The sequence below is a fragment of the Betta splendens genome, chromosome 10 (genome assembly GCF_900634795.4).
Source record: "Betta splendens chromosome 10, fBetSpl5.4, whole genome shotgun sequence".
Lineage (NCBI taxonomy): Eukaryota > Metazoa > Chordata > Actinopteri > Anabantiformes > Osphronemidae > Betta > Betta splendens.
The window spans coordinates 7,856,009-7,883,279 of NC_040890.2; the positions used below are offsets into that span (position 1 = coordinate 7,856,009).

Consider the following 27,271-nt stretch of genomic DNA (forward strand, 5'->3'; position numbering starts at 1 on the left):
CCCCATCCGTCTTCTCGAGAGCTAATCAGCCGCCTTAATGAGAGTCCGAGCGGAGGACGCTGACGCTCCGACGCCGGGATCGGATGCTGGTGCATGCGCAGATGCTGTAAAACCCCCACCGCCTCCAGCAGCCGTTAGGATATGTAAAATACGTCCTGCCGGTTTTGACAAGAGTGTGTCTCACACGCAGCTCGTGTGCGAAGAATCTCTCAGGTGATGGGGTTTGGGGGGGGGGGGGGGGGGGGGGGGGGGTCTATGCTGCGAGTCCTGCAACACAGCGTGACTCACACGGTGCAATCAATCTCCTTCTGTGCAGAGGACAGAGACCCGGGGGACCGAAGCGCAGCGGCACCGTGCATCTGCATGAACGTATGCATGCATAAGCGGGAGGGGTTTTTTTACCGTGGGAGCAAATTTTCTCCGGAATCTCAAATACATCCAGCGATTTCATCCATGTATTTGCGAGAGGAAAAAAAAAAAAAAAAAAAGCAGGTTTACAGGTTTTAAAAAGAGGGCCGGGCTTGGCGTCGCTGCCTTCCTCTGTCTCCAGCGTGTCCATATACCCCATGGATTATTGGTGCGCCAGAGAGGTGCTCTCGCTGTTCCCTGCTTCAGCTCCTGAGGCTCAGGGGAGATTTAGTGCCTGTGCAAGAGCAATAAAACTGTGTTTATGCCGCCGCCGCTGCCGTGTGGCGAAAAGAGAGACAATAGTAAAAAAAAAGAAAAGGGAAAAGACAGTAAAAAGTAACAGGTGAGGGGGTGATGGGATAAAATGAAAATGAAAAAAGCCAGTGGGGCAGGAAGAAAGTGAAGTCCTAAGCTTCCGCCACTGGGAATAGCAGCGATCAGAGCAGCTGACCATCTGAACAGCTCTCAGATTAATGCCGGGCGTGGGATGCTCGCGGGAGATCACATTCGTTGAAACAGGGGTAAGGGGAGGTTAATCAGGATGAGCCTGAAACAAGCGCGCCTCGCAGGTGTAGGTGAAGGCGGCCAGAAGGCGGGAGCCGGTCGTCGGCGAGGAGGAACAGGAGCATTAGCGCGTGCGGGAGGAGATGATGGGCGGACTGCTGCGAACAAAGAGGACAGATGCCAGCCTAGCAGCGGGATGCGCGGGGCCACACGGTGAAATCGAGATTCCTTCCATTTCCTCTAAGTAATAAAACAATGGCACGGCGGCGCCTCATTAAATGGGTAATGGAGGGTGTGAGAACACTCCCCTCGGCTCTGAACATCTCTCTTCCCGCGTGCGGCGCTAGCGCTGGCGCTCCTCGCCGCGCGTCCAATCTGGCTCCAGCCGCCTGCTGGAGAAAGGCTTACCTGGGCAGCGGGTCAGGAACCAAACCCGGCCCAGACCAGCTCCCGTCGAGGGTCGGGAAAACTCCAATTATCTCCGTAACTATCATCCCCTCCCAATTATGTCCCCATCTGCGCGTCGGCGTGGACGGGGGTCCGGCTCAAACACAACAGGACGACGTGATGCCAATCAATGCAGCAGCTGTATGAGCGGGAGTGACCAGAACATTACAACCACCCTTCATTCCTTTTCCTGTGCAGACTTTATCAATGCAGCTAGAACATGCTCCTTTAACTAATTGCAACTGCAATTAAAAGAACTGAAAAAACTTTTGTTACAGCTTGATGCTTGATTTATTTTTTCTATTTGATGTCCTTGATTTATTGTTTTGATCAGAGGCCCAACATCCAATCAGGCTCAACTGAAAAGCTGAATGCTTTCTCATTTCTGAAACCTTTTTTCCTCATTCCTTTCATATTTTTTTATAAATAAAGTCAAGCTTTCCTTTATAAACTTCTGTCTGAATTCGAAGAGCCCTTTGTTTCACAGGCCTGTTGATGATGAACACGAGGCTTGTGCTTAAAGACGCAGTAACGTCGCTGTGCATCATCAGCGCTCGCGCCGCGTGGCGCTGCTCGATGGGCTCGTTGTTCCTCGTTAAAGCCCGCGGAGGCTCCGGAGACGCGCCGTACAACGCGAGCAGGACTCTGCCGCTGTCTTTCCTGCAGAAACATGACAGCTGCCACTATCCGGCGCCTGCCGCGGAGTCTTCCCCCTCGTCGCCGAGCGCAGTTTGTAGCTGCCAGCGCCGCGCGCCTCAGCTCAGACCTTCACGTCCCTGCGGCCGGCGCCTCCGGAGACCGCAGATTTGTTTCAAATACTTGGCGAGCGTGTAAGAATACACAGGGTGACCCGGAGGAGGCTCAAACGGGTCTGCCGGAGGATTCCGAATTAAAGGGATGCTCATTCCCCCTCAACTCAACTTTGCTTTTAGTTCGCGTCTGCTTTCATAATGTTCCCAGCAGCAGCGTTGGTGCAGATTCAGTGACGTAGTGCAAATTCACTTCCTTATTTTGATCCAATGAAAATTACAACAGCTGTGGAAAATCACGGCTATGTATGTAATCACTGGTCTGCAGTTATTTAGTTAAAGCTCCCACCCTGTAATTATATACTAGATGCATGATATACTGTATATCACAGCTACACTCATCTATTTGTTGCATGTGAAGAAACCGAAGGCTGTTTTCACATATGCAGAAGGGAAGACAAGTGTAAATGCCTTTTCTTGTGACCTAATGATTACACAGTACAATTAGCCTGCAGCTATTCCAGGAGCTGCTCAACCAGCATAGATCAGCCGCCTGTTAGTCTTTAATCATATTTATGGTCATGCATGATTTTTTGTTTTGTTTGAGGGAGGGGGGTCCGTCACAGAGATGAACTTTGACCTTAGGCGAGCATTTCTTCCTTCACCTGCACCTGTCACGCACACGTTCCCATTGTCGTTCTTTTGAGCCGCTCTCTCTCTCCCCCTTCCGCTTCGCGCTCGATCGCCCCGCTGCTTGGGGAGCCGTTTTGGCTCATCCACATTGATTGCTACAGGCCATTCTCTATCCCTGGTGCTGTGGAGCAAAAAAAAAAAAACAAGTCCGGGACTTCTCATTCATCAAAGCAGCAGCCGCCAGAACGCGGCCCAAGAGAACCCCGTCGGTTTCTCCTTCTCTTCTCTCCCTGCATCGTCTTTGTCTTTTCTCATTGACATATATGTGTCACATCCCCGACAGTCCGGAGGGCGCGGTGATCTGCTTTTTCATCGACCGCGCCGAACATGCGCGAACTCCGGACGTCAGAGAAGTTACACAACGAGACGCAACACTCCAGGGTCTCATTGACATCAGCCACTGCTCCTGAAAGTGCAGGTTAACCTCCATCGCCAGCCCTCCTCCTCTTAGCACTCACGCCCCGGCTGAGACGCTCCTTTCCTGGGTGTTGTTTGGCCCCGTGGGGAGCGAGAGCCGTGCACAGACAGGAGCACAGAAATAAACGTCTCTGGGTTGAAGCAGATTCGACGGGGACCTGAGTGTTTCCAGGCGCTGCGGCGCTAAACAGACTTAAATCTCTATTTCTGCTGAGTTATTATTATATATTTATGCTTATAACTCCACGGAGCGCCGACTTCGGATGAGCCGCGTTGAATAATACATTGAATGCATCTGCTCGGTCTCCGGTTGGTTTTGTGTGTGTGACCACGGACTTTGACAAAAGCCGTCTCACATGTTTGCACACATTTTCTGTTTGGTAGTCGGACCGTAATAGTGCAGTGATGGAAACATTTGAGTTGGGCTAACGCGGCAGTCGACAGACACAAAGCAAATACACCTGCTTTTTTAAACGCGAGTCCCGACTAAAAATCATTGAAACAAAGCTGGTGTTGGGTGTTTAAGCCGATAATAGCTCACTGACAAACAGACACGCCGATGATGGCTCACATTACGGGTTTTGAAGAGCCAGAAGCCAAGAATACTGCAAATCCTTGGAAGAATTAAGAACTCTCGTTGATTTATGATCAGTAAAACATTTATTGAGTCAATTCAGGTTGTAATTGGCCTATTTTCTTCTTGGATCCCCAGGTTAGGCACGGACAATTAGCAGGTGAGTCAATTTCCAGCAACCCATTGGATGAGTTCACTGTCTGACCTGGTGCCCTGCGTCCCGACGCTTCCACACACAAACCGCCAACTGTCCCACCTGATCTTCCCGTAGGGAAGCCATTAAGTCCCGCGGCTGCAGTGCAACATCCTGTTCCTGCTCTGGGGGCACATCAGTCCAACACCTTCTGGTTTCCTCTCAGCTTCACAAACAGATCCAGCACCTGAGCAGAACAGTTACGCAGCCACTCCAGTTTGGACACGCATCGACAGCGCGTCCCAAAGGTATCTCTGACATTACAGCCTACATTCAACGGCGCGGGACTTCTTCATTGTTCAACCCCCCCTGGACTTGACCTCATGACAGTAATTCATACCGTTCCTCTCCCTGGAGGAAGCACCCCCTCCTCCTCCCTTCATCTGGGCCGTATTGATTGTCCAGGCAGGCCTCCATTCAGCGTTCAGCTCATTGATCATGGATGCCAGAGACCCGCGGATATACTGCTGCCTACATCGCAGTGACAACACAGACTGTTATTTCTCATGAACACTAATTAGTCCAAATAAAAGGCTCATTATAAGGATGGATGATCTGGACACAAAATCAAACGTGACTTACTGCTAAGTTGAATTGATATTTAATTTCTGTTTCCATTGTGTGAAATGTTAAATTCTGTTTCTAGGTGCAACGGTCCACAAATAGGAAAGGAGCTGGCGCTTATCACTGACATCCTTAAATAGTAAGTCAACAGCAAATTATGATAATCTGGAATCTAACTCAAGGGAAGGGTGACTAATAATCTGCATCCACACCAGCTATTTTTAACCACAAGCTGAGCCAGATCGACTGAAACTGTGCACATACATCCACTTGGTTTTTGTTACATGAAAGAGGCAAGAGAAAATGCAAATTAGCTCCAGTTCTGTGTCTCATATCACGGTGACAGCGCTGCCACCGTCATCACAGCTGCAGGCGGGAATTAAATGCATTGCTCCTTTATCTGCATTTGATCGCTGATCTCTCCTCTTTTCCTCTGACCTTTGCCCCAGTCTGAGAGTGTGTGTGTGTGTGTGTGTGTGTGTGTGTGTGTGTGTGTGTGTGTGTGTGTGTGTGTGTGTGTGTGTGTGTGTGTGTGTGTGTGGCAGGAGGACTAGCTTTTGAAGGAAGCATCCAGCCATAAGAGCCAGCTGATGAGCATCACCCTCTTCCGGAGCTCCATTCAGCCCCTTTACACAAGGGCCCATTCACCCGCTGCTCTTCCCACTCGTGGACCCCAGGATGCCCGGGCACATTCCCACACTCGCTCATGCTTACACAGGTGAACTGTCAATCACTCGTCATGCCACACACACGCCACAGTAGGCACCCGGACGCAGACACGCACTCGCACACGTGCACTCACTCCTCCATGCAGACGAGCTAAACAGAAACCCGGGAATAGGCTGCCTTTCTCGTCTGAGAAAGGCAGCCCCCCCCCCACTAACACATCTCTGTAGCCTCCGCATCCAAATCCTCTTTCAGAGTGAGTGACACACAGCAGGAAGAGGGTGTCACATTCATTTTTGCTGTCCCCCTCCACTGTGAATCTTTCTGACTCGCTTGCAGCCTCCCGTTGCACACGAGGACGGCAGCGACACGCGTGACACGAGGCAGAGAAGATGCCAGTCGCACGGGGACCCGAGTGCGTTGGGACGGAAGGTCTGAGCACATCCTGACTGGATCTGCTTAAACCTCAATATCGGCAGTGATATTGATCAAACAATCAATTTCACACGGTTAAATGGAGACTCAATTAGGAATCTGAAGTTTTTTAAGTTTCTTCTTTTTAAAAAAGGCTTCGTCTTGTACTTGGAACCAGTTAGAAAATTTAAAAAAATAATAAAAAAAAACAGATACACAAGAATCTGTAGCTGCACAGTGCTGCATGTTGAGTCCAAATTGCCACATTGTTCCTCAGCAGCTCATTGTGGGCTGCTTCATGTATGCTGCTGTGTCTCCACTGGGGGCCTGCATGACTAAGATACTAATGTAACACCCGCCTCCCCCCCTTTTTGCTCATCACTCCCTGCTGCTACAAACTCCACGTATGATCCACGAGCAACATTTGGAAATGTTCAGCAGCAGCAGCCTGACCCTCACATTCACATCACAGTCACATTCCCTTCATCGAAGCATCGCATTAATGAGGGAATCTTGGTTGTGTTTACATTTCATTATGCAGCTCTGTCTGGGCTCCCCTGTCTAAATGGCTGAGGGGAGGGGGGGGGGTTATGACAGTCAGGGTGTCAGCTGGGGAATGTCCTGGTTTCCAAATATTTTTAGGAGCTCTTATTATCCATCTTTGCAAAAGCAGATGCGTCATAAAGTCAAGTCTCAATTTCACAAAGTGTGCGGTTTAACAAAGATGTAGAGAGAGGATGCTGAATAAAAGGAAGGCGCAGGGATGACATGCAGCCAACACTGGACGTCCATAAACCAGCATGAGCACATTTACACATAATGGTTTATCTCCAGTCTACAACAGAACTCGAGCGTCACCCTGATATTTTCGTCTTTTACAAAAAATGCATCATCACAGGACAAAGGGCGGTTTGTGGATTCTGGGCATGCCGCTGTGAGAAGTGATCAAATGTGTGACATTGCCTCAGTGACAGACGAGCGACAGAGAGGCAGAGGCAGTCTGAGGGTATTTCCTGGAAGTGTGCGACCTCGCTAGAGAGAGTGTGAGCGAGACGTATGCGCACATTCCCCAGAACGCGAAGACGATTTGAGAAAAACATGGATGAAAAGCCTGGAGGGTTAAACTCCTGTGAGAATAGTGAAGGAGGGTGAGGAGTGTGGAAGAGACGAGGGGAGCTTGGCGTTTGTGATGCTCAGGTTGCCATAATGGCAGCACCTATTGTAACCAACAGGGATTCTAAATGCAGATTTCAGAACTTATTGAACTGAAAAGCTTGAATCCCTCATCACGTTGCCAATAGAGAGTGAGGTAAAAATTCTGCACATCAACGAAACAAGAGCCGTCAAATTAAAATTGGATTAGATTTACACAAACTCCTCAAAGTTGTTATGATCTACTGTGCGTGCGCGCGCGCGCGCGTTACAGGTCACAGTGTGGGAGGGTTTAATGGCGTGTGTTCTGCCAGAAAAGGATAATCGGATTGTGATCCGTGGCTAATTAAAAATGCACTTAGAGTCGTTTTTTCTCGCTTTGTTCGCGTCGCCCGAGAGCCCTGATCTGCGCTCTGCCTCTTTTGTTGCGCCGTGGATGAAAGAAGGAGGGGAAAAAAGGCGCACTGGGATCAGAGGCAGCGTTTTTTTTTTTATCCATATGCTATGGCTGTGAAATGTAATGTTATATGACTGTGGGATCTGCAGCGATGCTGCAGGGGGTTGGTTTTAAATCCCCGTGGCTTCCCCGAAGCACACGGAAGAAAAAAAAATCACGCCGCTATCATGCAGAGGGAGACAAGAAGTCCGATCCCACGCAACAGTTAACGGGATAACCCACGAACGCACGCGAAACCAGGCTGATAATGCACAGCAGCATATGCTGCTCGGGCGACGCACGCGGAGTCCTGAACGGTTCTTCACCGAGTGGATCAACAGATTGACGGAACATGTCGAAACAGCGACGGAATCAGACCTGCTCCCGGCGAGACAACACTTACATGCGTATGTCATGGAGAAGCTATTCCCCATCTTGACCATATCCACCTGCGGCACCAGTTTGGGGATGTCCTGGTGGTGCGAGAGGGCGAAGCGAAAAACCTCATATTCGTGCGATTCGGTTGGGAACAATCCTCCTGTTGAAGGAGGCAAAGAATCGGGAGTTAACGCTGGACACAGTCGAGCAGAGGACAAAGCAGGGCAACACACACACACACACACACGCACGCACGCACACACACACACACACACACACACACACAAGACACGAGCGAAAGTTCAGACGGTTTGACGCATGTAGATAAAGGTTCCGATGCGTGTGCGCCATTCTCACCTATATTAATGTTACTTGGGAAACTTGAGCTCGAACCCAAGCACATCCCCAGTAAACTGGTGTAGAGGATGGTGAGGCTTCGCTGCATATTTCTTTTTGCATTGGCGAAGGGGAAAAGAGCCGAAATCCGAGCATATGTTTGTCCGTGAGTGAAGTTAAATCCAGCGCTTCTCCCTCGGCTCCGTCCGCCTCCCGTCGAGAGCTGCGTTCACGCCGACATCGACTCAACAGACGAGACAGTTATCGCAATGGCGAGAGGAGGCACCTTTCTCTCTCCCCGTTCTCCTCGCACTGCTGGTGCTCTCGTGTCCTTGGCTGCTGTTGTATCAGACGGAGAATGACTTCAGCATTAGCCGCACTGCAAAAAATGCCCGTCTTTCGAGAGCGGCTGAGTCTCAATCGCAGCTCGGATTCCTCTTTTCTTTTTTTCTTTTTTTTTTTTTTTCTAAAAAGCGGCGTTCACGCGCAGAGGCGAGATGGTTTCACTCGATAGTAGCCTGGAAGAACATTCGGGCTCCTGCGAGACATGTCTGGTAACAAGTGTCACCGCATCAAGGCTGAACGCGGATGTAGAAAAAAAAAAAAAAGGACCTGACATGTCGACAAACGTCAGTCAGAGCAGCTTTGTTCCCTCTTAAAAGAGAACAGGGGGCAAATAAAGACTTAGTGACTTCTTTATCTCTATAAATGATAATAATGAAGATCTTTGCTAAATGACTTGATGGGTGGATATTTTTTGCAGTGTACGGGCTCAGAGCGCACCCACAGGTCCCTGCGGAGACGCACTGGATTTCAAGGCTAGACGTTCACTGTGCCGCACTGCAAAAAGTATCCATAACACTATCATTAACAAAGACAATGACAGTTTTTATTTTCCAAAGCCTTCAAGAGAACAATTCCCTTCCTTTTGGAAACAACACGCCGTCATGTTCAAGGGATGCCGCACAGCTGAACTCTAAATGATGCTGAGCTCCACCCAACACTGGACCGCTCCGTAGTCCAGCTCGCCTGAGGTGATGGTCGTGGCACAGTAGTGTTACTCACCTGTGCAACAAATATGAGGTTGTCGCTTCAGGGGGTTCATGAGTCAGACACAACAAAGCTCAGCCCGACACACAAACGCAACAGTCAATACAACCGTGCAGTGTTTAGATGCCGACTCCAAAGACGACTCACGTCTTAGCAAACATCTAACCAGACCACACTGGGACTGAACCCACACTGCACCCCCCACCTCCGATGCCATGAGACCCTCTGCTTTACTTCCCCCTCATCATCAACATGCGGCTGAAGGGGCGACCTTTGCTAAGGTGTTAGAACTGTGCAGTTATGGTAAACACTGAAATACAGATGTTTGAGTTGAGTGAAAGGTCAAAGGTTATGGCACTGACAATACTCCCGATTCAAGGTGTCACATTAGCTGAAAGTCGTGCAGCGTGAGCAGGGTGAGGAGGTCAGCTCAGCTCTCACAGGCTGCAGTGCGTTCATTAATATACATTTGGAAACTTGTAATAAAAGAGGACTCCTGCTTCTCTCTCTCGCTCTCGCTCTCGCTCAGCGCGGGTGCGAGCAGCTGATAAGCGAGGTTACGACTTAGGTTATGACTTAAACCGTGTATTTACCGACAGATCCAGCCAACGATTTCACGGAGAACGTACGCGCAGCTCACGCTTTCGGACACGTTGAGATTAACAGACGCCGGTGATTCACACACAGAACCGATAGCAGACCTTACGCTGGAGCGATGCCCCACCGCTTGTTTGGAGAAGTGGCAAATCCTGCCTTTCACACAATTAGGATCAGGGATGAGCTCATTTATCAGAAGAGTGCACTTTTTTTTTTACTATTATTGAAAATCACTTTGCCCACTTATTGTTTCCACAACACAAAGGCAGGCATTAGCACACTGCCCCCCCGGAAAATGAAATTTCGGGAGATTAGGCGCTTACGTTGAATTCGATTTCCAGTGCTGCCCATCTAGCGGAAGCATTTCTAATTCAAAAAATATAAATATATGTGACTAACTATCTCTGGCTGCAGTACCTAAGAGACCTGGCAGCAGAAATGCAGGAAAGTAAAAGGTTATCTAATTTATGAATGGCGGCTGTCCTATAAATACAGGAAGAATGGTCAATTTTCCTGGCTTTGTTCAAAATGATGAGGGTCTCGCTGAGGCATAATGGCTGGGAAAGCTTTTATTACAAGACTCGCTACATCTTGTTAGATACATCATCGTTTTACAGCCTGTTTTCCAGGGTTTATTTCGGGGGTTTTGCTGCTTTGTGTTTGCCCGCAGTGCCCTGAGTGCAACGAGTGCCATGCAGCTGTTTTTTCAATCCTGATTAATGCAAATAGGTCTTAGAATAGCAGTGGTAATGATGGCGTAATATTCTATAGTGCTAACAATCACAGAGGCAATCACTTGTTGTTCTGGGTTAAAAATACCGTCACCACCGGGCAGAACGGAGGAAACACAGCAGTTTTGTTCCCAACGACGTCTTTGACGCAGATCATAACGCCGAGCGCCTGTCTGGGGGTTTTTAATAGAAAATCTACGTGGAGTGTATAATGAGGCTAATCCGTCAAAATCTGCTGGTTCCACTCCAGTTTGAGCGAGAAGGAGCAGAAAAAAACCCCCGACTCCACAGCACGTTATTGCTATAATTGAGCCACCACACTTACGCTGTCAAGGACTCGCGCATGCGTCACATCGCTGAAGGCGAAACTATAAAAAAGTACGTGGTTGGAGAGGCGACAGGAGGACAAAGAGCTTGATGAGTGGAGCATTAGCAGCATCAACGGATGACAGGAACTATCACCTGTAACGTGTTTACATACGGTGTAATGTCGACTTAGTCATAACACAAGAAGATCTAGAAATCAACTAACGGTTGAATATATGGGCCTTTCGGTGACGACACCACACTCAAAGTTACGCAACCCCTTCACGACAAACGTCTTCAGCACCGTTCCTGGGGAACGTCGGCCCATTTCTCACGAGCAGCGGCCCCCGCTCCACTAATAATTCTGTGTCGCTGTGCTGTGAATTCAGACCCAGACAGAATTCCCTTGAGTCGAGTCACGTGTGGCGGCCACTGTGCGCAGGGAGAACTGTGCTTCATGCTGACAGGCCTTCATGTCGCTGAACTTGACACTTAACAAATCACAAAGCAACTTCCCTTTTATAGTCTTAAGCTATTAGGCACCAACACGCATGTGACTTGTTGATATTGTGCAGTTGTTACCAGATGTTGACAAGCGGCCCGCGGCTACTGGATTGTTTTAATCTCGGCTGGGGAACTAAAAAAAGGCAGCTACACTGAGAACATCCTAGATGTGTGTGAGAGATATTTCACTAATCTGAACCTCAATATTCCAGTTCATTTGCCAAAGTGTATCAAAATAAGGGCAGATGAGACCAACTGAGCATGATATTGTATCATATCATTTTCTAACGGAAGATAAGGAGCACATTCGAAGTTCATAAAGCGACTGTGCGGAGATTGTCCTCTCATCCCTCGCAATGCGATCTCACAGCTTCGCAGCGGCGATCAATCTTCATGTCAGACATCGGAATCGCTAATGGATTCCGATGGTTTTGGCTTGTTACCCTGTTTTATCTGCGGACGTGATTACAGCACTTGTTGACGCGCTGACAGACGATGTGGAAGTGCACCAGCAGCCTTGGATGAATGCCTGGCATTAGCACACGATCAATAGGGAGCAGAGCGGCCCGGACTCGTGCGTGGCCGAGTCCTGCTCTGCACCTTCGTTTGGGTGAGTTATTGGCATGCGGCTTAATTAGCAGAACCCATAATTGATTCAGCAGGTTGGCTCAGAAGCGGAAGGAGATCGGGAAATTTTAGATGAGGAGCAGTGAGTATGTAGTTATACAGCACATCTCCATCCATGGTGATCCAAGGTCACCAGTGTCTTCAATGGTTTCTAAACTCCATGGCACAAAATAAAAAGCTTGGCCAGGTTTTACATATAAGATGCAAGTTACTCGTTTCATTTACAGTAATTTCCAGAGAGGTAATACGGTTTTTGATTTGTATAATATCTGCTGCCGTGGCCTCTACCTGGTTCAAATACTTTGCTGTGTCCTACAATATGTGGCAATAAATCCTCCCGGGGTCCTGTTGTGCGGCAGGTCGGTGTGTATTTCTAAAATCAATCAGCACTTTGACCTACATCGCAACAAACATCAGGTAATATTGGGAAAAAAAGGCAAATATAATGTTTTCCATGCCCTGGTATAATTCACTGCGGAGGAAAAAGAAATGTTTCTCCTCCTGTTTGATATTTACACTGTTGTAAATTGACTGTAAATCAACCGCAGCCTGAGGAAAAAGAACATTACAGGAGTGTAGAGCGGTGTATATACGGGGCATATTGCTGGGAGGCCCCCTCTCTCCACCTCTGAGCAGTGTTCTGTTACCAAATTAGTGAAAGGCATTGCACATGGTTGCACTTAATATTTGTGCTATTCAGCCTCATGCACCCAGGGAGGCTGCTCACGCACTGAGAGCACAGTCAATGAGATAATGCCAATTATCGCGGATGTACAGTACAAAGAGAGAGGCATTAAGCGACGCGGGGAATAAACATGCTCTGTCCTTTTATTGCTACTCAGGTGTTCTCTCTCTCTCTCTCTCTCTCTCTCTCTACAGTTCTGCCTCTAGCTCTCTCCACTCCTCTCTCCTAGGCTACCTGCATAATTGCCTTTCTCCTCCGCTGGCCGCGGGGGAAGTGGAGCCCTCACAACGTTACCGTGGTAATGCTGATTGATGGAGTCGATGCTCGTGCGGTTCCAGAACATCGAGCGTCGCTGCACACAGACATGACAAATTTCAGCGGGCGACTCATAATGGCCTGCGTCATGATTAATCCCCTCTTGGGAAATGGCAATATTGTGAATACCTATGAACTCATGGAGGACACGCAGCGGAACAATAGGGGCATCCGGGGGGGGGGTTGTATCCATTGTCTGCATGTAGAGTCAAGACGAGAACGATGAAGCGGAAATTCGCAGCTAGGACGACCTGACAATGCATGAAAGGCAAGTAAATTATAAATCAGACAAATTTAAAACCTGAATGTATTTTTCGCTGGCGTGAATAGAAATCACGCTGCCTCCGAACCCTAAGAAAGAGCCGTCACTGTTCTGACTAGGGGGCTCTGAGGAACTGGTCACGCGGTGATAGGAATTATGCAAAATGTCACTGATTGGATAGTTTCCTACCATAAGTCTCAATTCACTGCATAAACTACTAAGCACGAAATTCACTGTAGACTGGGAGCAGAGAATAAACCAGGAACTGGATCTTGGACACAGACATTCACTCACTTGTTGAGCTACACACTTGTAACCGAGGGCGTCAGCAGAAAAAGACAAAGAACACTACCATACAACTGAACCCATTTTTTTTCCCTTATGAATGGAGACTCTCAGCGTAATGACTCAACCCAGTGTAAGACTGCTACAGTACATGCTTCATGCTGGGGCTGGTTGGTCCCCTCTATTATTTTATTTATAAAGCTATTCTCCAGCCATTACAGAAATATCTGCGCTACCAGAGGATTTTCTATTGACTGGACATCAGTCTGAATAGAGCTTTTGCTTGTGCAGCTCATGGTACATAGAACCTTGAGCATTAACACAATCATAGGATTTAGACTTAAAGATGGGGTTTTAAAAACTTCCGGACAGTAGGAGATGTTTGGTGAGCGAACAGTAGTTTGCAGTGGAACGCGTGACCTGCTGCTCCGGCACCTTTAGAAAAATCGATTGCAAGTTTGCAGTAAAGATTTACTGCATATATGATAATTAATTATGACACATTGCTTTAATTATGTAATACAAATGAGACTGTTTGTTTCTGCTAACTACTTTACTGAAGACAATCTTGGTATTTACATAAAACCTTTTAGGCCCTTCACCATCTGCTGCTGGAGAGAAAACCCACAATAGGCACGGAAACGAAATGCAACTTGCTTAAACACAATTTTTTTTTTTAAACCTTGAATTTGTTTGCACGCAACTTAGCGCTGGTGTTGGGGATAAAACGTGGAATTAGAACAAACTGTTTCTGGGTGTAAACAGATACTAGTTAGACGTCTCTGTGTCGAACGCTCCGTCGCTGCTAAAAAAAAAAAGCGTTTAGAATCAATCAAAACAAATTAGCGCTCGGCGCAGCTAACAGGGTCGGCCCAAATGAGATCAGGTTCGCTTTCAGGGACAGTCAAAGCGAAATAAATTATTAACGGGTCCTCGAGCTGTCAGTCTTCCCGGCTAGTGTTTACAAGTGAGCTAAGAGTGAACGTGGCTGCGCACCATAATAATAGTCTTGGTCATTCAGCCAGACAGAAGAAACGGGAGAATCAAACGCATGTGCAGGGCTGAAACTGTTAACATTGTTGAAGCAGCGGACTGTAATTATTAAACACAGCTGGGATCAGTGGCTTGAAAGCGAAGAAGAAAACATTCGCTCAGGCCTTGAAATTTTTATTTCAATAGAGAATAAAAGGGATGCAAGTATTTCTAATGATAAGTATATCCCTTTAAAAACCCCTGAGGACCGAGCTTTGCTTCTTGATTCCACCATTTCTCTGTGTGTCACACTCACACATGTTCAATAATACGGCCAATGTGTTGCAGTACACAGGAGATGCAGCTGACAGTTCCTCCACACATTACGCCTATTTGTCCAGGGAAATCACCGCACGTCCAATCAATCTGGGTGCTCATGCTGCGTGTGTAAGTACGGATGCCTGTTTAAATTCACACAGCGAGCCTTTACTGCTGCATAGTTTCGGTCTGAGCTTGTTAAAACTGAATCTCCAATCGCTTCAGCCGCCGCCTCAAACGGTTTAACAGGCTCGATACCTCCGGGCGGAAGTGTACGAAAGTGGGGGAGCGAGGAGAAGAGGTGGAAAGGTCAGCCGAGCGAGGACTAGTCAGATTGTTTCACATGCGCACATTTCACAAACAACTAAAACATGTCGTAAGCAGAATAAACTCTAAAACCTCCACCGGCATCGCATCTAGTCAAACCATAGAGGGAGAAGTCACACTTGCTGCTTGTCTGTTAAACATCAAAGCCTCTCTCCTCGCTGCTTTGATCACATGGCAGAACTGTTTACAGCAGCACTCAGACAGCGTTTCTCCCTCCGGTGTAGAGCTTTGGATGGAGAGTTGAAGACTCAGCAATGACTCTGATGGATAAGTGGTCTGTTGTTGGGGGCTGCTCCAGCCCCACCAGGGCCGTGAAGCGTGAACAACAGAGGTTTGGCTCCACTGTACACGCTGACCATTGCTGGCTCAACAGAATACAGTACGCTACACAGCGGCGTGCGGTATATAACATTTACAACAAGGTTGAATGGTCTGGCATAACACTTCGGTCCTTCGATCTGTGAACTTTCTGGCACTCACATCAACACATCCTGTGGAGGCTTTGCTTCCTGTACTAATCACAGAATCATCTGCACCTCAACTCATGACATCACTATATAGGGGCTGAAAACTCAAATCTTCCCCTGTAGATGTTTTCTGTATTGTTGTCTTGCCTAATTTTGTTTTCAGGGGATTTCTTTCTTTCTGATTTTTAAAATTTGGTTTTAAACTTTCTCCCGTGCTCTGAACATAGATGTATAGTTTCGTATTGGTGAACCTTCTTCCCACTGTGAGTCCGCGGTTCATTGGTTATTCCTCACAAAGTTTTGTACCAGATCTGCTTTGTTCGTTTGTTCGGTTTGTAACAGTCTGGTGGGTTTTATAGGATACAGTAGCTGTAGTTTTAATTCTTTACAGTGATACTGTAATAAACAGGAGTGCAAACAATGATGCATATACACAGATAAACAAAGCTTAAGTAAAACCCCACTGATACTTTTAATAATGCTAAACATCGCATGTAAATAATTGTAATTAATATGTAAATCAGTCTTGTTTCATGCTACCAGAAAGCACGAAAAGACGGAAACAGACCTTATCCGATTCCTTGTTTGTCCTGTGCAAACCTAGTCAATAAAGCTGATTCTGATTCTAATGCTGATTCTGATAAACACGTACAAAGCCTTTCTCTACAGCGAGCTGCAATACTGGTATCGCATCTGTTTCGTGTATGGAATCAATATTATTTGTGAAGGGTTCAGTCAAAAACCTTGGTGAAAATTAAACTAAAACAGATATTTGTTAGTGAACTTTACCTGAAAGCATGACTCGTGGCTTTATGAGGAATGAGTTCAGGGTCGTGCTTTAAAAACAGCAGCGGAATGGTTTCTGATCACTTTATGTTTCCAGGAATGATGTTAAAGATTAGATTATTGATGAGAAGATGAGAAGAAAAAAATGACTTTAATATGTTAAATCAATAAAAATACTCATTGTGCCCAGAATTACAGACATTTAAAGACGTTAATAAAGAACAATACAAAACGTCAACATTGATTTTAATTAATTTATTAATAACAGTAGAGTTATACATTGTTTATTGATTAAAAGCAGACAAGGACAAAAAATAAATAGGGCCATTAAACACACATACCCCATGTTTAAAGTACATTGAAACCAATTGAGCCCCTTCTCGAGGTGATGATTCCAGAATATTGGCTGATGAACTGTGAAAGTGCGGAGGGCCCGGCAGAGGGGTAAGGAACGGACCAACAAGGAGCGAAATGTAGTTCAATCCTCATAAAGTCACAAGAAATGGGTTTGTGAAGGTCACAGCGCATTCTGGCCGCCGAAAAATCAATTTCCTTTTGAGCTAAAATGTCTCCTGTGTTTTATTGACCCATATCTTTGGAGTGGCCGGCCCCACTCTCTGGTCACCCCGAGCGTCCCGGTGCCAAAAATGGAGAGTGAGCGAGGACAGCGCTCAGCCTCCCTTTGCTAGTGTCTCCACATTTCGCATGTGCACGTTGACGGTAAGAGCTTCGCCATTTGGATGTGTGTGTGTGTGTCTGCGTAAGCATGTGTGTCTCAGAGTGCTGAATTCGTGCTTTGCTTTGAAGGACAGGGAAGGAGGAATGGGAAGCCAATCTGTTCCTCTGCAGATTAACTCTCTCATTTCAGACCCCTCTTTTCTCCAAAACACCCACTATCTCCTGCGCCTGTCTTACCACCCCCTGCTCCCCGTCCCCCCTCATCACTCCCGCCTGTTCCTCTCTTATTGCTTCTGTATCCTATCTGTCTCTTTCTTGCGCTCTGTCAGTCAGGCTCCTGCGCGGGCTCCTGTGAATTTGTGTGGGAAAGCGATTAATCTGCAGCCGCGGAGGCGGCGCCGAGATTCACCCCCGTTTTGAGCGCGAGGCCTCGGCTTCGTTCTCTCCGGGAAGGAGCAGGTGGTGCTTGGAGGAACAAAGGAGTGCGTGAGTTTTTGGCCCAGGTCGCTGCGAGAGAAGGCAGCCACTTCATTCACCGAGGAGAACATTGTTTCCTGTCCAATTAGCTGAGCATCCAGCCTCTTCCTGTCTACGCTGAGCGTGAAGCAAAGACAAGGAGAGAGAGCATTCAGACAGAGAATGAGGTCATGTGATGGAATGAACAACACACCTTCATGACCTCTTGGGAACTCCTCACAGCTCTTCCTCCCCCCTGCTGGGTTAGAACAAGGAGGGAGGAAGTAGGATGCGAGGAGGGGTAAAATATGAATAGAACAACTGGGAGGAAGTGGTGCTGGTGCTGGTGCTGGTGGAGGATGAAAAGAGAACCCATCCAACCCGCATCTCCTCTTCCTGTAATTGAATTCGGGGCTGAGACAGAAAGCGATGGCAGGCTGAGGATGCTCAGCCAGGTTAAAGCGTTTGCAGATTGTGTAATGCGCATGGGGCTGGATGACGAGGGGAGTCGAGAGGAGCTACTGTATAGGGAAACAGCGAGGGTTGCTCCTTCGCACGCTTTCATTAGCACTCTAAATGCTAATGAATAAGTTCATAGCTTTGAAGATGCAGCTATGTTAAATATGCATGGCTTATCCAGTACCGTAGACAAGAGAGAGGGGAGAAAACTGGGGTGAAAGAGAAAGGGGAGATAATAGTAAAGATGGTGCTTCCTGCTTCCTTTTCCTCAACTCTTAGCTAATTTCCAAACTTTTCCATTTATTCTGTGCTAGGATACTCATTTTCTGTTCCGGGTTCCATTCCTATCCTTGGTTTTTACATTCTATCCTCTGCTCCTGGTTTGTCGCTTCCTTCCCTCTGCTCCTTTCCTTCCCCAGCCATCCCCTCTTTCCTTGTCTCCTCTCTTCTCGTCTCCACTAATGGGACATAACTGCGTTTTGTAATGGCCATATGAAAACCTGAGTGTTCATCGAAATACTGATGAAATGAGAATCGCCACCTTAATTGTTGCAAATAAGTGTTAGCGCGACTTTTCATAATGCTGTCGTCCGCACTCTTCCCCGCAGGGACAGATGCAGAGTCAGTCATTAGTGTTAAGTCAAAAGACATTAAGCCAAGCTGCTTGTGGTGCAGTAATGACCCGGCAGTTTGAAGCAATGACAACAGCAACTAGGGACAAATCTCAGTCGAGTGTGGCATCACTTTCCTCCTCCCTGCAGGAAGAAAAAGTGTTGTGTTTGCTTTGGTAAAGCATTAGACAAATGTGTCACACACACTCACTCACAGATACTATAAATATAATGTATGCAACCTTTGTTTTGCATACATTTGAGACCTCTCATTTTATTTTATGTTTTTGCTGCAATGTTTGGACACTGCAGCCCAAATTAAATCAATGCATGTGTGATATCGGTTAATTGGCCATTACAGTCTGCTGGTCATTACCAGGTTAATGACTTGCCATTAATACCACTGCAAAAGTGATGGAGGAGCTTCTTCAGTTTGATTTCCAATTAATATGTATGAGTAGACCTCTGTGAAAGAGACGATACGAAGACACATTATCAGAGCTCAGTGGAGGTGACAAAGCTATCTGATGACTGGGCTTGAAGAGGAAGTGGCCACACTATTAATGCCCTCACTGCTGATGGGGAGCAAGTGCAGCAGAAAGAAGCAGCAGATCAAAAAAAAAAGAGTGTTACATACAGTTTTAAATTTTTTCATATTTTTTTTCCATTTCAAATGCAAGCTGGACCAAGTTACATATTAGGAAAAAATTTGGAATCTGAATCTGTCCATGAATGTCCAATGAGGCTGTGTTCTATTTATTGTAAAGACAGAGCAACCAGCTAATAGTAGCTTTGCATCATGGCAGATGATCACACAGTAGAGGGGGTCGCTCACCAGGCCACATGTCCACTCCCTGACCTGAACCTGAAAGCTGCTTTTAACTGTTACCAGACCTGAACTGATCGTTAACCCCAACTCAACCTGAATGTAAGTGTTTGTGGGATTTTGATACTAGACTGACTTAGATTTTGTGTTCCTTGTTCACCTTATAATTTGGACTTGACCTTGGTCAGACTAACAGTATATTGGTGATGGGAGCCTTTGGCTTGGCATGGCTTGGATTAGATATTGTAAACTTCATTGAATCACACTACATAGACCCAGAAATAATGGATTGCTTGGACTGCACTTCTATCTTTCTCCTGCATATTCTGTACCTGCATTCAATTGCACTCTATCCACCTGCCTCTTTTTGGTTCTAATGTACAGTAAGTAGTCTCATCCAGTGACAATCACTGCCATCATGGGTTCCAGCCAACTCTACCTTCTGAAACTGTTCCCACTCCTGGATGCTTTGCTAACATCCTGTTCAGCATTATCTTGATCCTCTATTACAGTAGTCTGTAACATATTAGCTGGCCCTGGTTATGTCCTGTATACAGAAAGAACCACTTCCTTCTAATTTTGTTTATTTTTAATGATCGTGGCTTTGGGTATGTCTAGAAACAAGGGGGGGGGGGGGCTAGAATTGAGCCTTGGGGAACCCCACTGCGCTTTGACGCCATTTGTAATTACTAAGACTCGTGTCTGTCCTTCCATTGTGATTCAGACAAATGAAAACTCTGCCAGAAAGTCACACACAGATTTTAAGTCTGAGGAGGGATAGAAAGGATCCGTGAGAAGTTTTGTGGCAAACTACATGAACATATGGTACCACAGAGTTGGATAGGTGAAATGCTGAAATATGCTGATGGCAAGCCTGAGCGCAGGAGAGTCCAAACACGGGCTTCAACAGTTGAGCAGAATATGCATCTCTAAGTAGCGGAGGCAGAATAAGACTCTGCATTTCAACACAGGCTCCACAGAATGCGTCATTTTACTGGGCGAGTACTTTGATGTCAAAAATGCTGCGTTTACTGTAACGCATTCTATGTAAATTTAAACAACACTGGAACATCTACTTTTTTCTCCATGCACTGATATGGATGTTAATGACCAGCTATTTGTCTACTCACAGTTGACAGCATTAAGGCACATTACTCCTCCATCTGCACTGCTGCTCTGTGTTATGAATTATGCTGTTTAAATGGGTTTCCTCCTTTAGAAGAGCTCTGGGCAGGGTCTGTGGAGAGGCATCTAATGGCAGCTAAATGAATTCATGCCCAGATAAGGCGTAGGCTGCAAACACAGCAAAGCAACAACAGCTGTCAGAAAAAGAGAGGGAGGCAGGAAAGGACAGAGGGAGGATTTGGGGAGGGGGCCGGTGACAGAAGAGGAGAAAGTGAAAAGAGAAGTCGAGCTGGAGGGAAGTACAAAGATGTAAAAACAAATGGTGTGTGTGAGCGGAAAATGAGAAGAAATCCGTGTTGTGCTATCTCTCAACAAGTGAGGAGGTGTGTGGGAGAGAGCAGAACCGAGAGTGACATTAGTTGTGAGGAAACCTATTGATTGCCACAGCAGGCATTATTTTCTAAGTCAAGAGACTAAGGCGAATAAATGAGGGGGATGTGATGGATGGCATTTGTTTTGCTTTTCAATTTCTCCCCCCGGGGGCCATTGATTCGAATCAGACGCTGCTCACATTTCGTGGCCAATATTTGGTTTTACAGAAATGAAAACATACACCCCCCCACGTGCTTTACATTTAAGCTGTGGCCTTTAACGCAACTGCCCCAACCGCTGTCGCTCTCGGTTAAGTCAAGACTAAATCGGAGGTGAAATCCATTCATTTCTACCCGGGAAAAGATGTGTACTTTGCCAAACTGCTGCTGACGTGCAGTCGTGCCTCGGCTCGCGGCGAGCGCAGCTACGCCGGCGGGGAGAGAAAGGTAGGCAGAACATGCACCGGCAAATGAGTAGGGGGGTGGCAGCTCGGCGTTATGTATGATGGATGACAGGTGGAGAGGGGTGCAGACTGTCAGATGTTCCCTTTATCTCGCTTATGCGTTTTTGATACGCAGAGTGAGGGAAGGTCGGACCGGGGGGGAGGAGGGGGGTGCTAAGGAGTGATGATGGAAGGTGGCCATGGCATAACAGGAGGGGGAAATGAGGAAAAGGAGGAGGGGATGCGCCTGCATGTGTCACCTGGCAGAATGTTTCCAGCACCTCTGCTCGACTTTAATGAGGCCAGGAGGAGCATTATGCAGATGAGCCTTAATGGAGCGTGGACCAGCCCCGGCCCTAAAGCAGGGTCACCACTCAATTCTCCTCCTTCTCCCGCTTTGTCTCCCCTTCTACTGTAACTGCCTTCCTTCTCCCTGTCCTCCCCCTCATCCAATTTATCTGTGTCCTTCTCCTTTTCTTTTTAATTTTCTCCTTAATGCCTTCCTTTACTTTCTAATCTGCCCCCTAACTCATCTTTGCCCCATCCTCATTTTCCCGTTTCTCCTTCTTCTTTTTTTTCTCCCGAACGCGATGTCATTGATCTCCACTTCAGACGCGCTGGCTGATCAGAAGATGAATGGGGCCCTCGTGATGTAAAGATGAGATTCATCGCAGACAGCGCGCGTTAAACTATCATCTGCCGAGGAGCGCGATGGAGAGACGGTGGAAACAACAAGCAGCCAAGAGAAAAATGAACGAAGGGAAACCATGAGAAGGATGCGACGCATCTCAGGTGGAGTGTCGAGGGCCATTCCAGAATTATGGCGTCATTCTGCGCTTCGTATCTATTCGCTTTCAGATCTGTTCCTATGGAAACTGTGATTCTTTTTTAAGCTGGTGGGGGTGGTGAGGGGGGTGGGGGGGTTCTAGGGTGGGTTGCGTCCATTACACGTATGTATGAATGAACACTACAGGAGCTTATGGGCTCACGGGGCCTCAGAGGACAAGCGTCACAAACCCGGAGCTCATACGGTAGCAAAGAGGCCGATAAAATCATCACATTTCATATACATGGAAATATTGAATGCATAACTCTGCCGACAACAGAAAACAGATTTGCGGCCTTCGTGTCAGAGCGCGCGTTATGAAACCATCGTTCTGCACAAAACGACCAAATCATGAGTTCTGTATTGAGCTGCTATTAAGCAGCGCAATAACAAACTGGAGGATCTAAAGCTTGGTCGTTGCATATATCCTGAAGCTGCACAACAGCAGCATTGCAGCAATAAAAACGTTAGCGCTATTGAATGCTACATGATAATAGCCAGCGGGGTTCTTACAATGCAGATGCTGTGCACTTGAAATGGTGAAATTTTTATTTTTATCTATTGCAGCCACTCCCTGGGGTGATGGATGAACGTTCGGTGGTAATTTGGGCAAGAAAAAGAATAACTCATTACAAAACAAAAAAACATATTTTCTTTCAGGGGAAGAAATCTAAAAAATAACATTTCCCTTTACACAATGGCTCAGAGTTTTATTTCCGGCGTTGCTGCAAACTTTTACCCTTCATCTTCAGAAATGACACATTTTCATTCATTAATGCCTATTTAATGGTTACATATATGTATTTATTATGGTGTTACAGTAAATGTACAGTAGCACTGTACCAAAAAGAGCTCATCATCTTCCAGTAGCTCTGGTCTTGGCAGAGGTGAAACACTTCCAGTATTGTTTCTCTATCACGGCTCTGACTAAATTCTACATGGTTCTCTCAATCATTTGCTGCTCACTGAAGAGTAATGAGGCTTAAACTCATTATTAATCCATTAACGGGAATCACAACATTGTTGTTGCTCTCTTGGATTTAACTGTATCAACACTTGGGCTTATTTCCTCTGTTGATGGCGTTAATCTATGGCTCCACAGGCAGCGTCACATAAACACAGTGTAATCCCCGCTCCTCGCTGCCCTCTCTCTCTCTCTCTCTCTGTCTCTCGGCCACCGTATCTGGAGAAGGTCACCGTTTGCCGGACAGCAGTGCTTCATTTAATTCCACTCCCCTTTGTTGATTATCTTCTCCGCGGGGGCTGAAGCAGGACGAGGCTTCCGAGCCTCAGTCCCACGTGAGTGGTTGCTTCCTGGTATTCCCAGACTCCCAGATGTCATTTCAAAAGAAATTTAGTCCTGCTTTACTGGAAATTTCATAGGCGTGGCACACAGGCAAATGACAACGCCTCATTTTCTGGTAGCCAGGAACTATGGGACATGGACTTCAACAATAGCATCCTGGTTTACTAAGATACAGTGGGAAAGCACATTTATCAAGTAGCGGTGGTTAAGAGGCAAAGCACGTTTTTCCCTTTTAACCTCTCGGAGTAAAACCATTTACCACTTTACTACTCCCATGCATGAACACACTGCTCCAGCCATTGTAGCACAAGGCTGGTAACACCCATTTGCTTGGACCCGTACACATGGAATGACATACTAACTGTGCTTACCACTGTAATTGGACCTGTAAGTCAAACCAGTCTAACCATTTCCCTGTACAGTAAATACAACCTCTTAGAGCTTTTTGCATTGCATTTGCATACTGTGGATAAGATCTCTCCTCATATTATAATGTACGTGAGCCTCCAAAGACTCCTAGATGCTATCTTCACATAAAGACTGCAGCGTGGTCCAGTGGTAGAAGGGATGGGGGTACACAATATTTCTCCATATCCCAGTGTTTACAAAGAGCAGCTGGGTGTGGACACAAACCAGTAGCATGACACCCGGAGAATCATTTCAAGGCGCAGCGCTACAGGCGCAGGTACCAGACAGCCTCTCTGATGCCGCCAGCATCGGCGCAAGACCTCAGCTGATGTGTTTTCACCCACAGAAAGGTCAGTCGCACACACCCTGTTTACTCTTGTAATGATCCGTGGTGTGATTGTTTTTCACAAGACTGATAATGACCTTTAAAACTGTTGCACTTGGGAAATTAAAATATATGTTTATTTCTTAGAGGCACTTGTTTGTTATGAATGTTCACCCAGCAAACAGAAAGAGAGAATGATCCCGAAGATCCTAAGCATCTGTTTCATTTTTGCTGTTTTCCTTCCTTCCTTCCTTCCTTCCTTCCTTCCTTCTTTCTTTCTTTCTTTCTTTCTTTCTTTCTTTCTTTCTTTCTTTCTTTCTTTCTTTCTTTCTTTCTTTCTTTCTTTCTTTCTTTCTTTCTTTCTTTCTTTCTTTCTTTCTTTCTTTCTTTCTTTCTTTCCTTCTGTTTAGATAAGCTGATGTATAAATCCCCTCAAGCCCCTCATCATGGCTGGTTGCCTTATCAAGGTCAAGTGAGTGCTTTGCAACACTTACAGGATTTTATCTGCATATTATCTTAGCGCATGAGACAGTGAGGAAACAGACGTGTGGTCCGGCATTAAATCACAACACCTACAGTATTAGCTCCTGTGCTGTTTTTGATGATAGTAGGGAAAACATTTCATGTCCCATACACTGAACCTCTTACCACACAGTCCTGAGCATCATTACAGTCTAATCTTCATTTTTTAATCCCTCACATTCCAGGATGGACCAGCCTCACTACGTAACCCTATAGCTATTCCTGCTCAGAAGCAAATCCTCAACCTTGACTTGGCTTCATCTCTCTTTTAGAGCCTATCCCCAGGCTTAACCTTGTCTTGGACTTTAAACATCAAAAGCAGCATTCCTCCTCATTCTGCTACATCATGCAGTGAAACATCTTTTTACAAACACACAATACCTGGTGTGACACTGTAATCATTCTACATACCTCTATTTACTGTACACATCCACTCGGTTGAGCTGAACATGAGACAGTTAACAGCGTTTGAAGTCAACACTGTGGCCAATGTAACGGAAATTAAATACAAGAATGTCTCTTTTGATATGAGCCTTTTGAGCCTGGCAGCACAACCTGAAGGTTAAAAACCAACGAGTAGAGACAGATCTTTAAAAAAATCAAGTGCAACATAATTCTGTGAAATACAAGATGCATTTGAAGTCTTTGAAGAATCAGAAGCTTGATGGAGTTGGGAGGGAGGTCAGCGTCTTGGGCTGCTGTGAACTCCAGCATGAGACAACTGCCACATTAATACTTTCATTGTTACATTATATGTGTAATACGTCTGCATTTTCCCATATTTCTCCTTCTATCGGGAGTCTGAGGCCACGTCGGCGACATTGTCCAACCCAGTCTATGATCCACACAGATCCCACGTCTGTGAAGTGCCAGAGTTGAGTCGGTCCAAATTGCCTGTTGTGGGTCACTGAGCCTCTGAACGGACGCTTCGACTGACACAGAGCAGTAAAGATACCGCAAAGACAACATGTGCTGCAGCAGGTTAAAGGGCAGAGGCTCATTAAATTGGAGAAAACAAGAGCTGCTGGATGGATAAAAAGTGGGAAAACGACTTTGCTGTGACATCTTCACCCAAAGAAGGGCCACAGGTATAATGATGTGTAAGCGTGAGTGTTGTTTGTGTAGCCTTCATCAAGCCTTTGTGGCCGTTTTTTTTGTCCCGATGCCTAACACTCTAATTGCTGCATTGCAGTGAAAGAGTTGTTGACCAGCGTTGTCATTAATGTTATTAGTTCCAGCGTTGGCGGGTCGAAATGTCTGCAGTGAATCTGATTCATCAAAGAAACAAGAGTGCTCTGATACAATAGAGATTAGCAGCGACTGATTTTTCTTGTCTGATAAAATGCTAATGTGATGATACAGTATTTTTATATCTTGTGTTTTTTATTTTGTTTTATATGGATATTTTTTCTCGATCAAAAGGAGTCATGAATTAAAAATAACACACTGATCTAAGCTGTAATTAATCAGCTTTAACAGTATATTTCCAGATGTGCTTTGAACCTATACTGCAAACATTAACATTTAAATAGTGGCGTGTTTAAATGTTGCTGCTGCCTTCAGGCCTGCTTTGACCATTGGGTTTAAAAAGAAAAATCATCTGACATCCCATAAACACACTCAGTCAGTCAGGCAGTTTGGAAATGCAATTTTTTATTAGGAGAACTCTTCAAAACCCAGAAATTTGCTTAAAAGCTGCAGAAGCAATTTAATAAACAGAAGAGGAACGTGCTGAAATGCCAGACTGAATTCCTCCAGCTTTTTCCCACTGACGTGAATTAATTGTTTGGTGCGTGTCACCGGTAAACATTATTAAAGGACAAATAAAAACTCCAGCATAAGAGGCTCGTTGACTTGGTGCTGATATGACGCCAGTGTTCCAGCGCTGACTTCAAATGTCGCTCCGCCAACGCGCTCGGCTCGGCCTCGGGATTTCTGCCTTAACACGAGGCAACGGTGCCGAAGGTGCATCAATTAACGGCGACGGGGCCGCTTTTCAAGCGGTGCCGCCAAGTTCACGGGTTCAGCCAAACACTGCTTATCTCCCGCTGGCAGCTGGACGCAGCAGAAATAAGTCAATTTAATACCCATGGCTGTTGCGTGATAATGGCCACACTCCTGTCACGATGGGACACTCCTCACCTCCTTAACCCCCGGCAGCTCCGCGAGACGCCGGCTTTTAGCCGGAGGCAGTTCAATTCATGTCACCCGTCCTTCCGCCCATCAGTCACGTCGAGAGGGGACGTTTCTCCGCTTCGCTTTGAGACAATAAGGCTGAAATATTTCCATTTGACGCCAAAACGTTATCAGTCTTCTGGACGTGTCACCCACCTACAGTGTGACTCAAAGTCACGCTGGCACCGCGGCCACTGGAGTTCTGGAGAAGGTTTCATTAAGCAATCACAATGGAACCTCTCGGGGGGGGGGGTGAAGAGACAGCTTGCTGACTTATAGGCAATCTTGGTCTGTCAAACAACGTTTTGCCACTTGAAAGGGTTTCAGCCCCGTCGCCGGCAGACGCGAGGGTTCACCCGCGGCAGAGCAGAGAACTTGGACGACATGACAAGTTTGCCAACTCTTTGTGGCTGAGATTCCGTACCGGGGTCTCAGAATGATCCGTCTGTAAATTCAGGTTGGTCTGGAGAGGAAAATACCCCAGCGCGCATTGGCTGGACCGCAGTAGCAGCTCGGTCGAACTGATTGATCAACTGGGCAAAATCCATCAATCTATACGAGAGCTTCGCTGGCCTCC

At 46.5% G+C, this 27,271-nt stretch overlaps 1 protein-coding gene across 1 annotated transcript in view; it reads right to left on the minus strand.

Annotated features, from left to right (window-relative positions):
- gria1a (glutamate receptor, ionotropic, AMPA 1a) overlaps window positions 1–8,506 on the minus strand; it is a 50,237-nt gene extending 41,731 nt beyond the window's left edge. The window contains 2 exon segments of the mRNA XM_029166095.3: window positions 7,621–7,755; window positions 7,953–8,506. Of these exon segments, the coding sequence (XP_029021928.1) occupies window positions 7,621–7,755; window positions 7,953–8,040 (223 nt within the window). The 5' untranslated portion in view covers window positions 8,041–8,506.
- Between the last annotated feature and the right edge of the window lie 18,765 nt (window positions 8,507–27,271).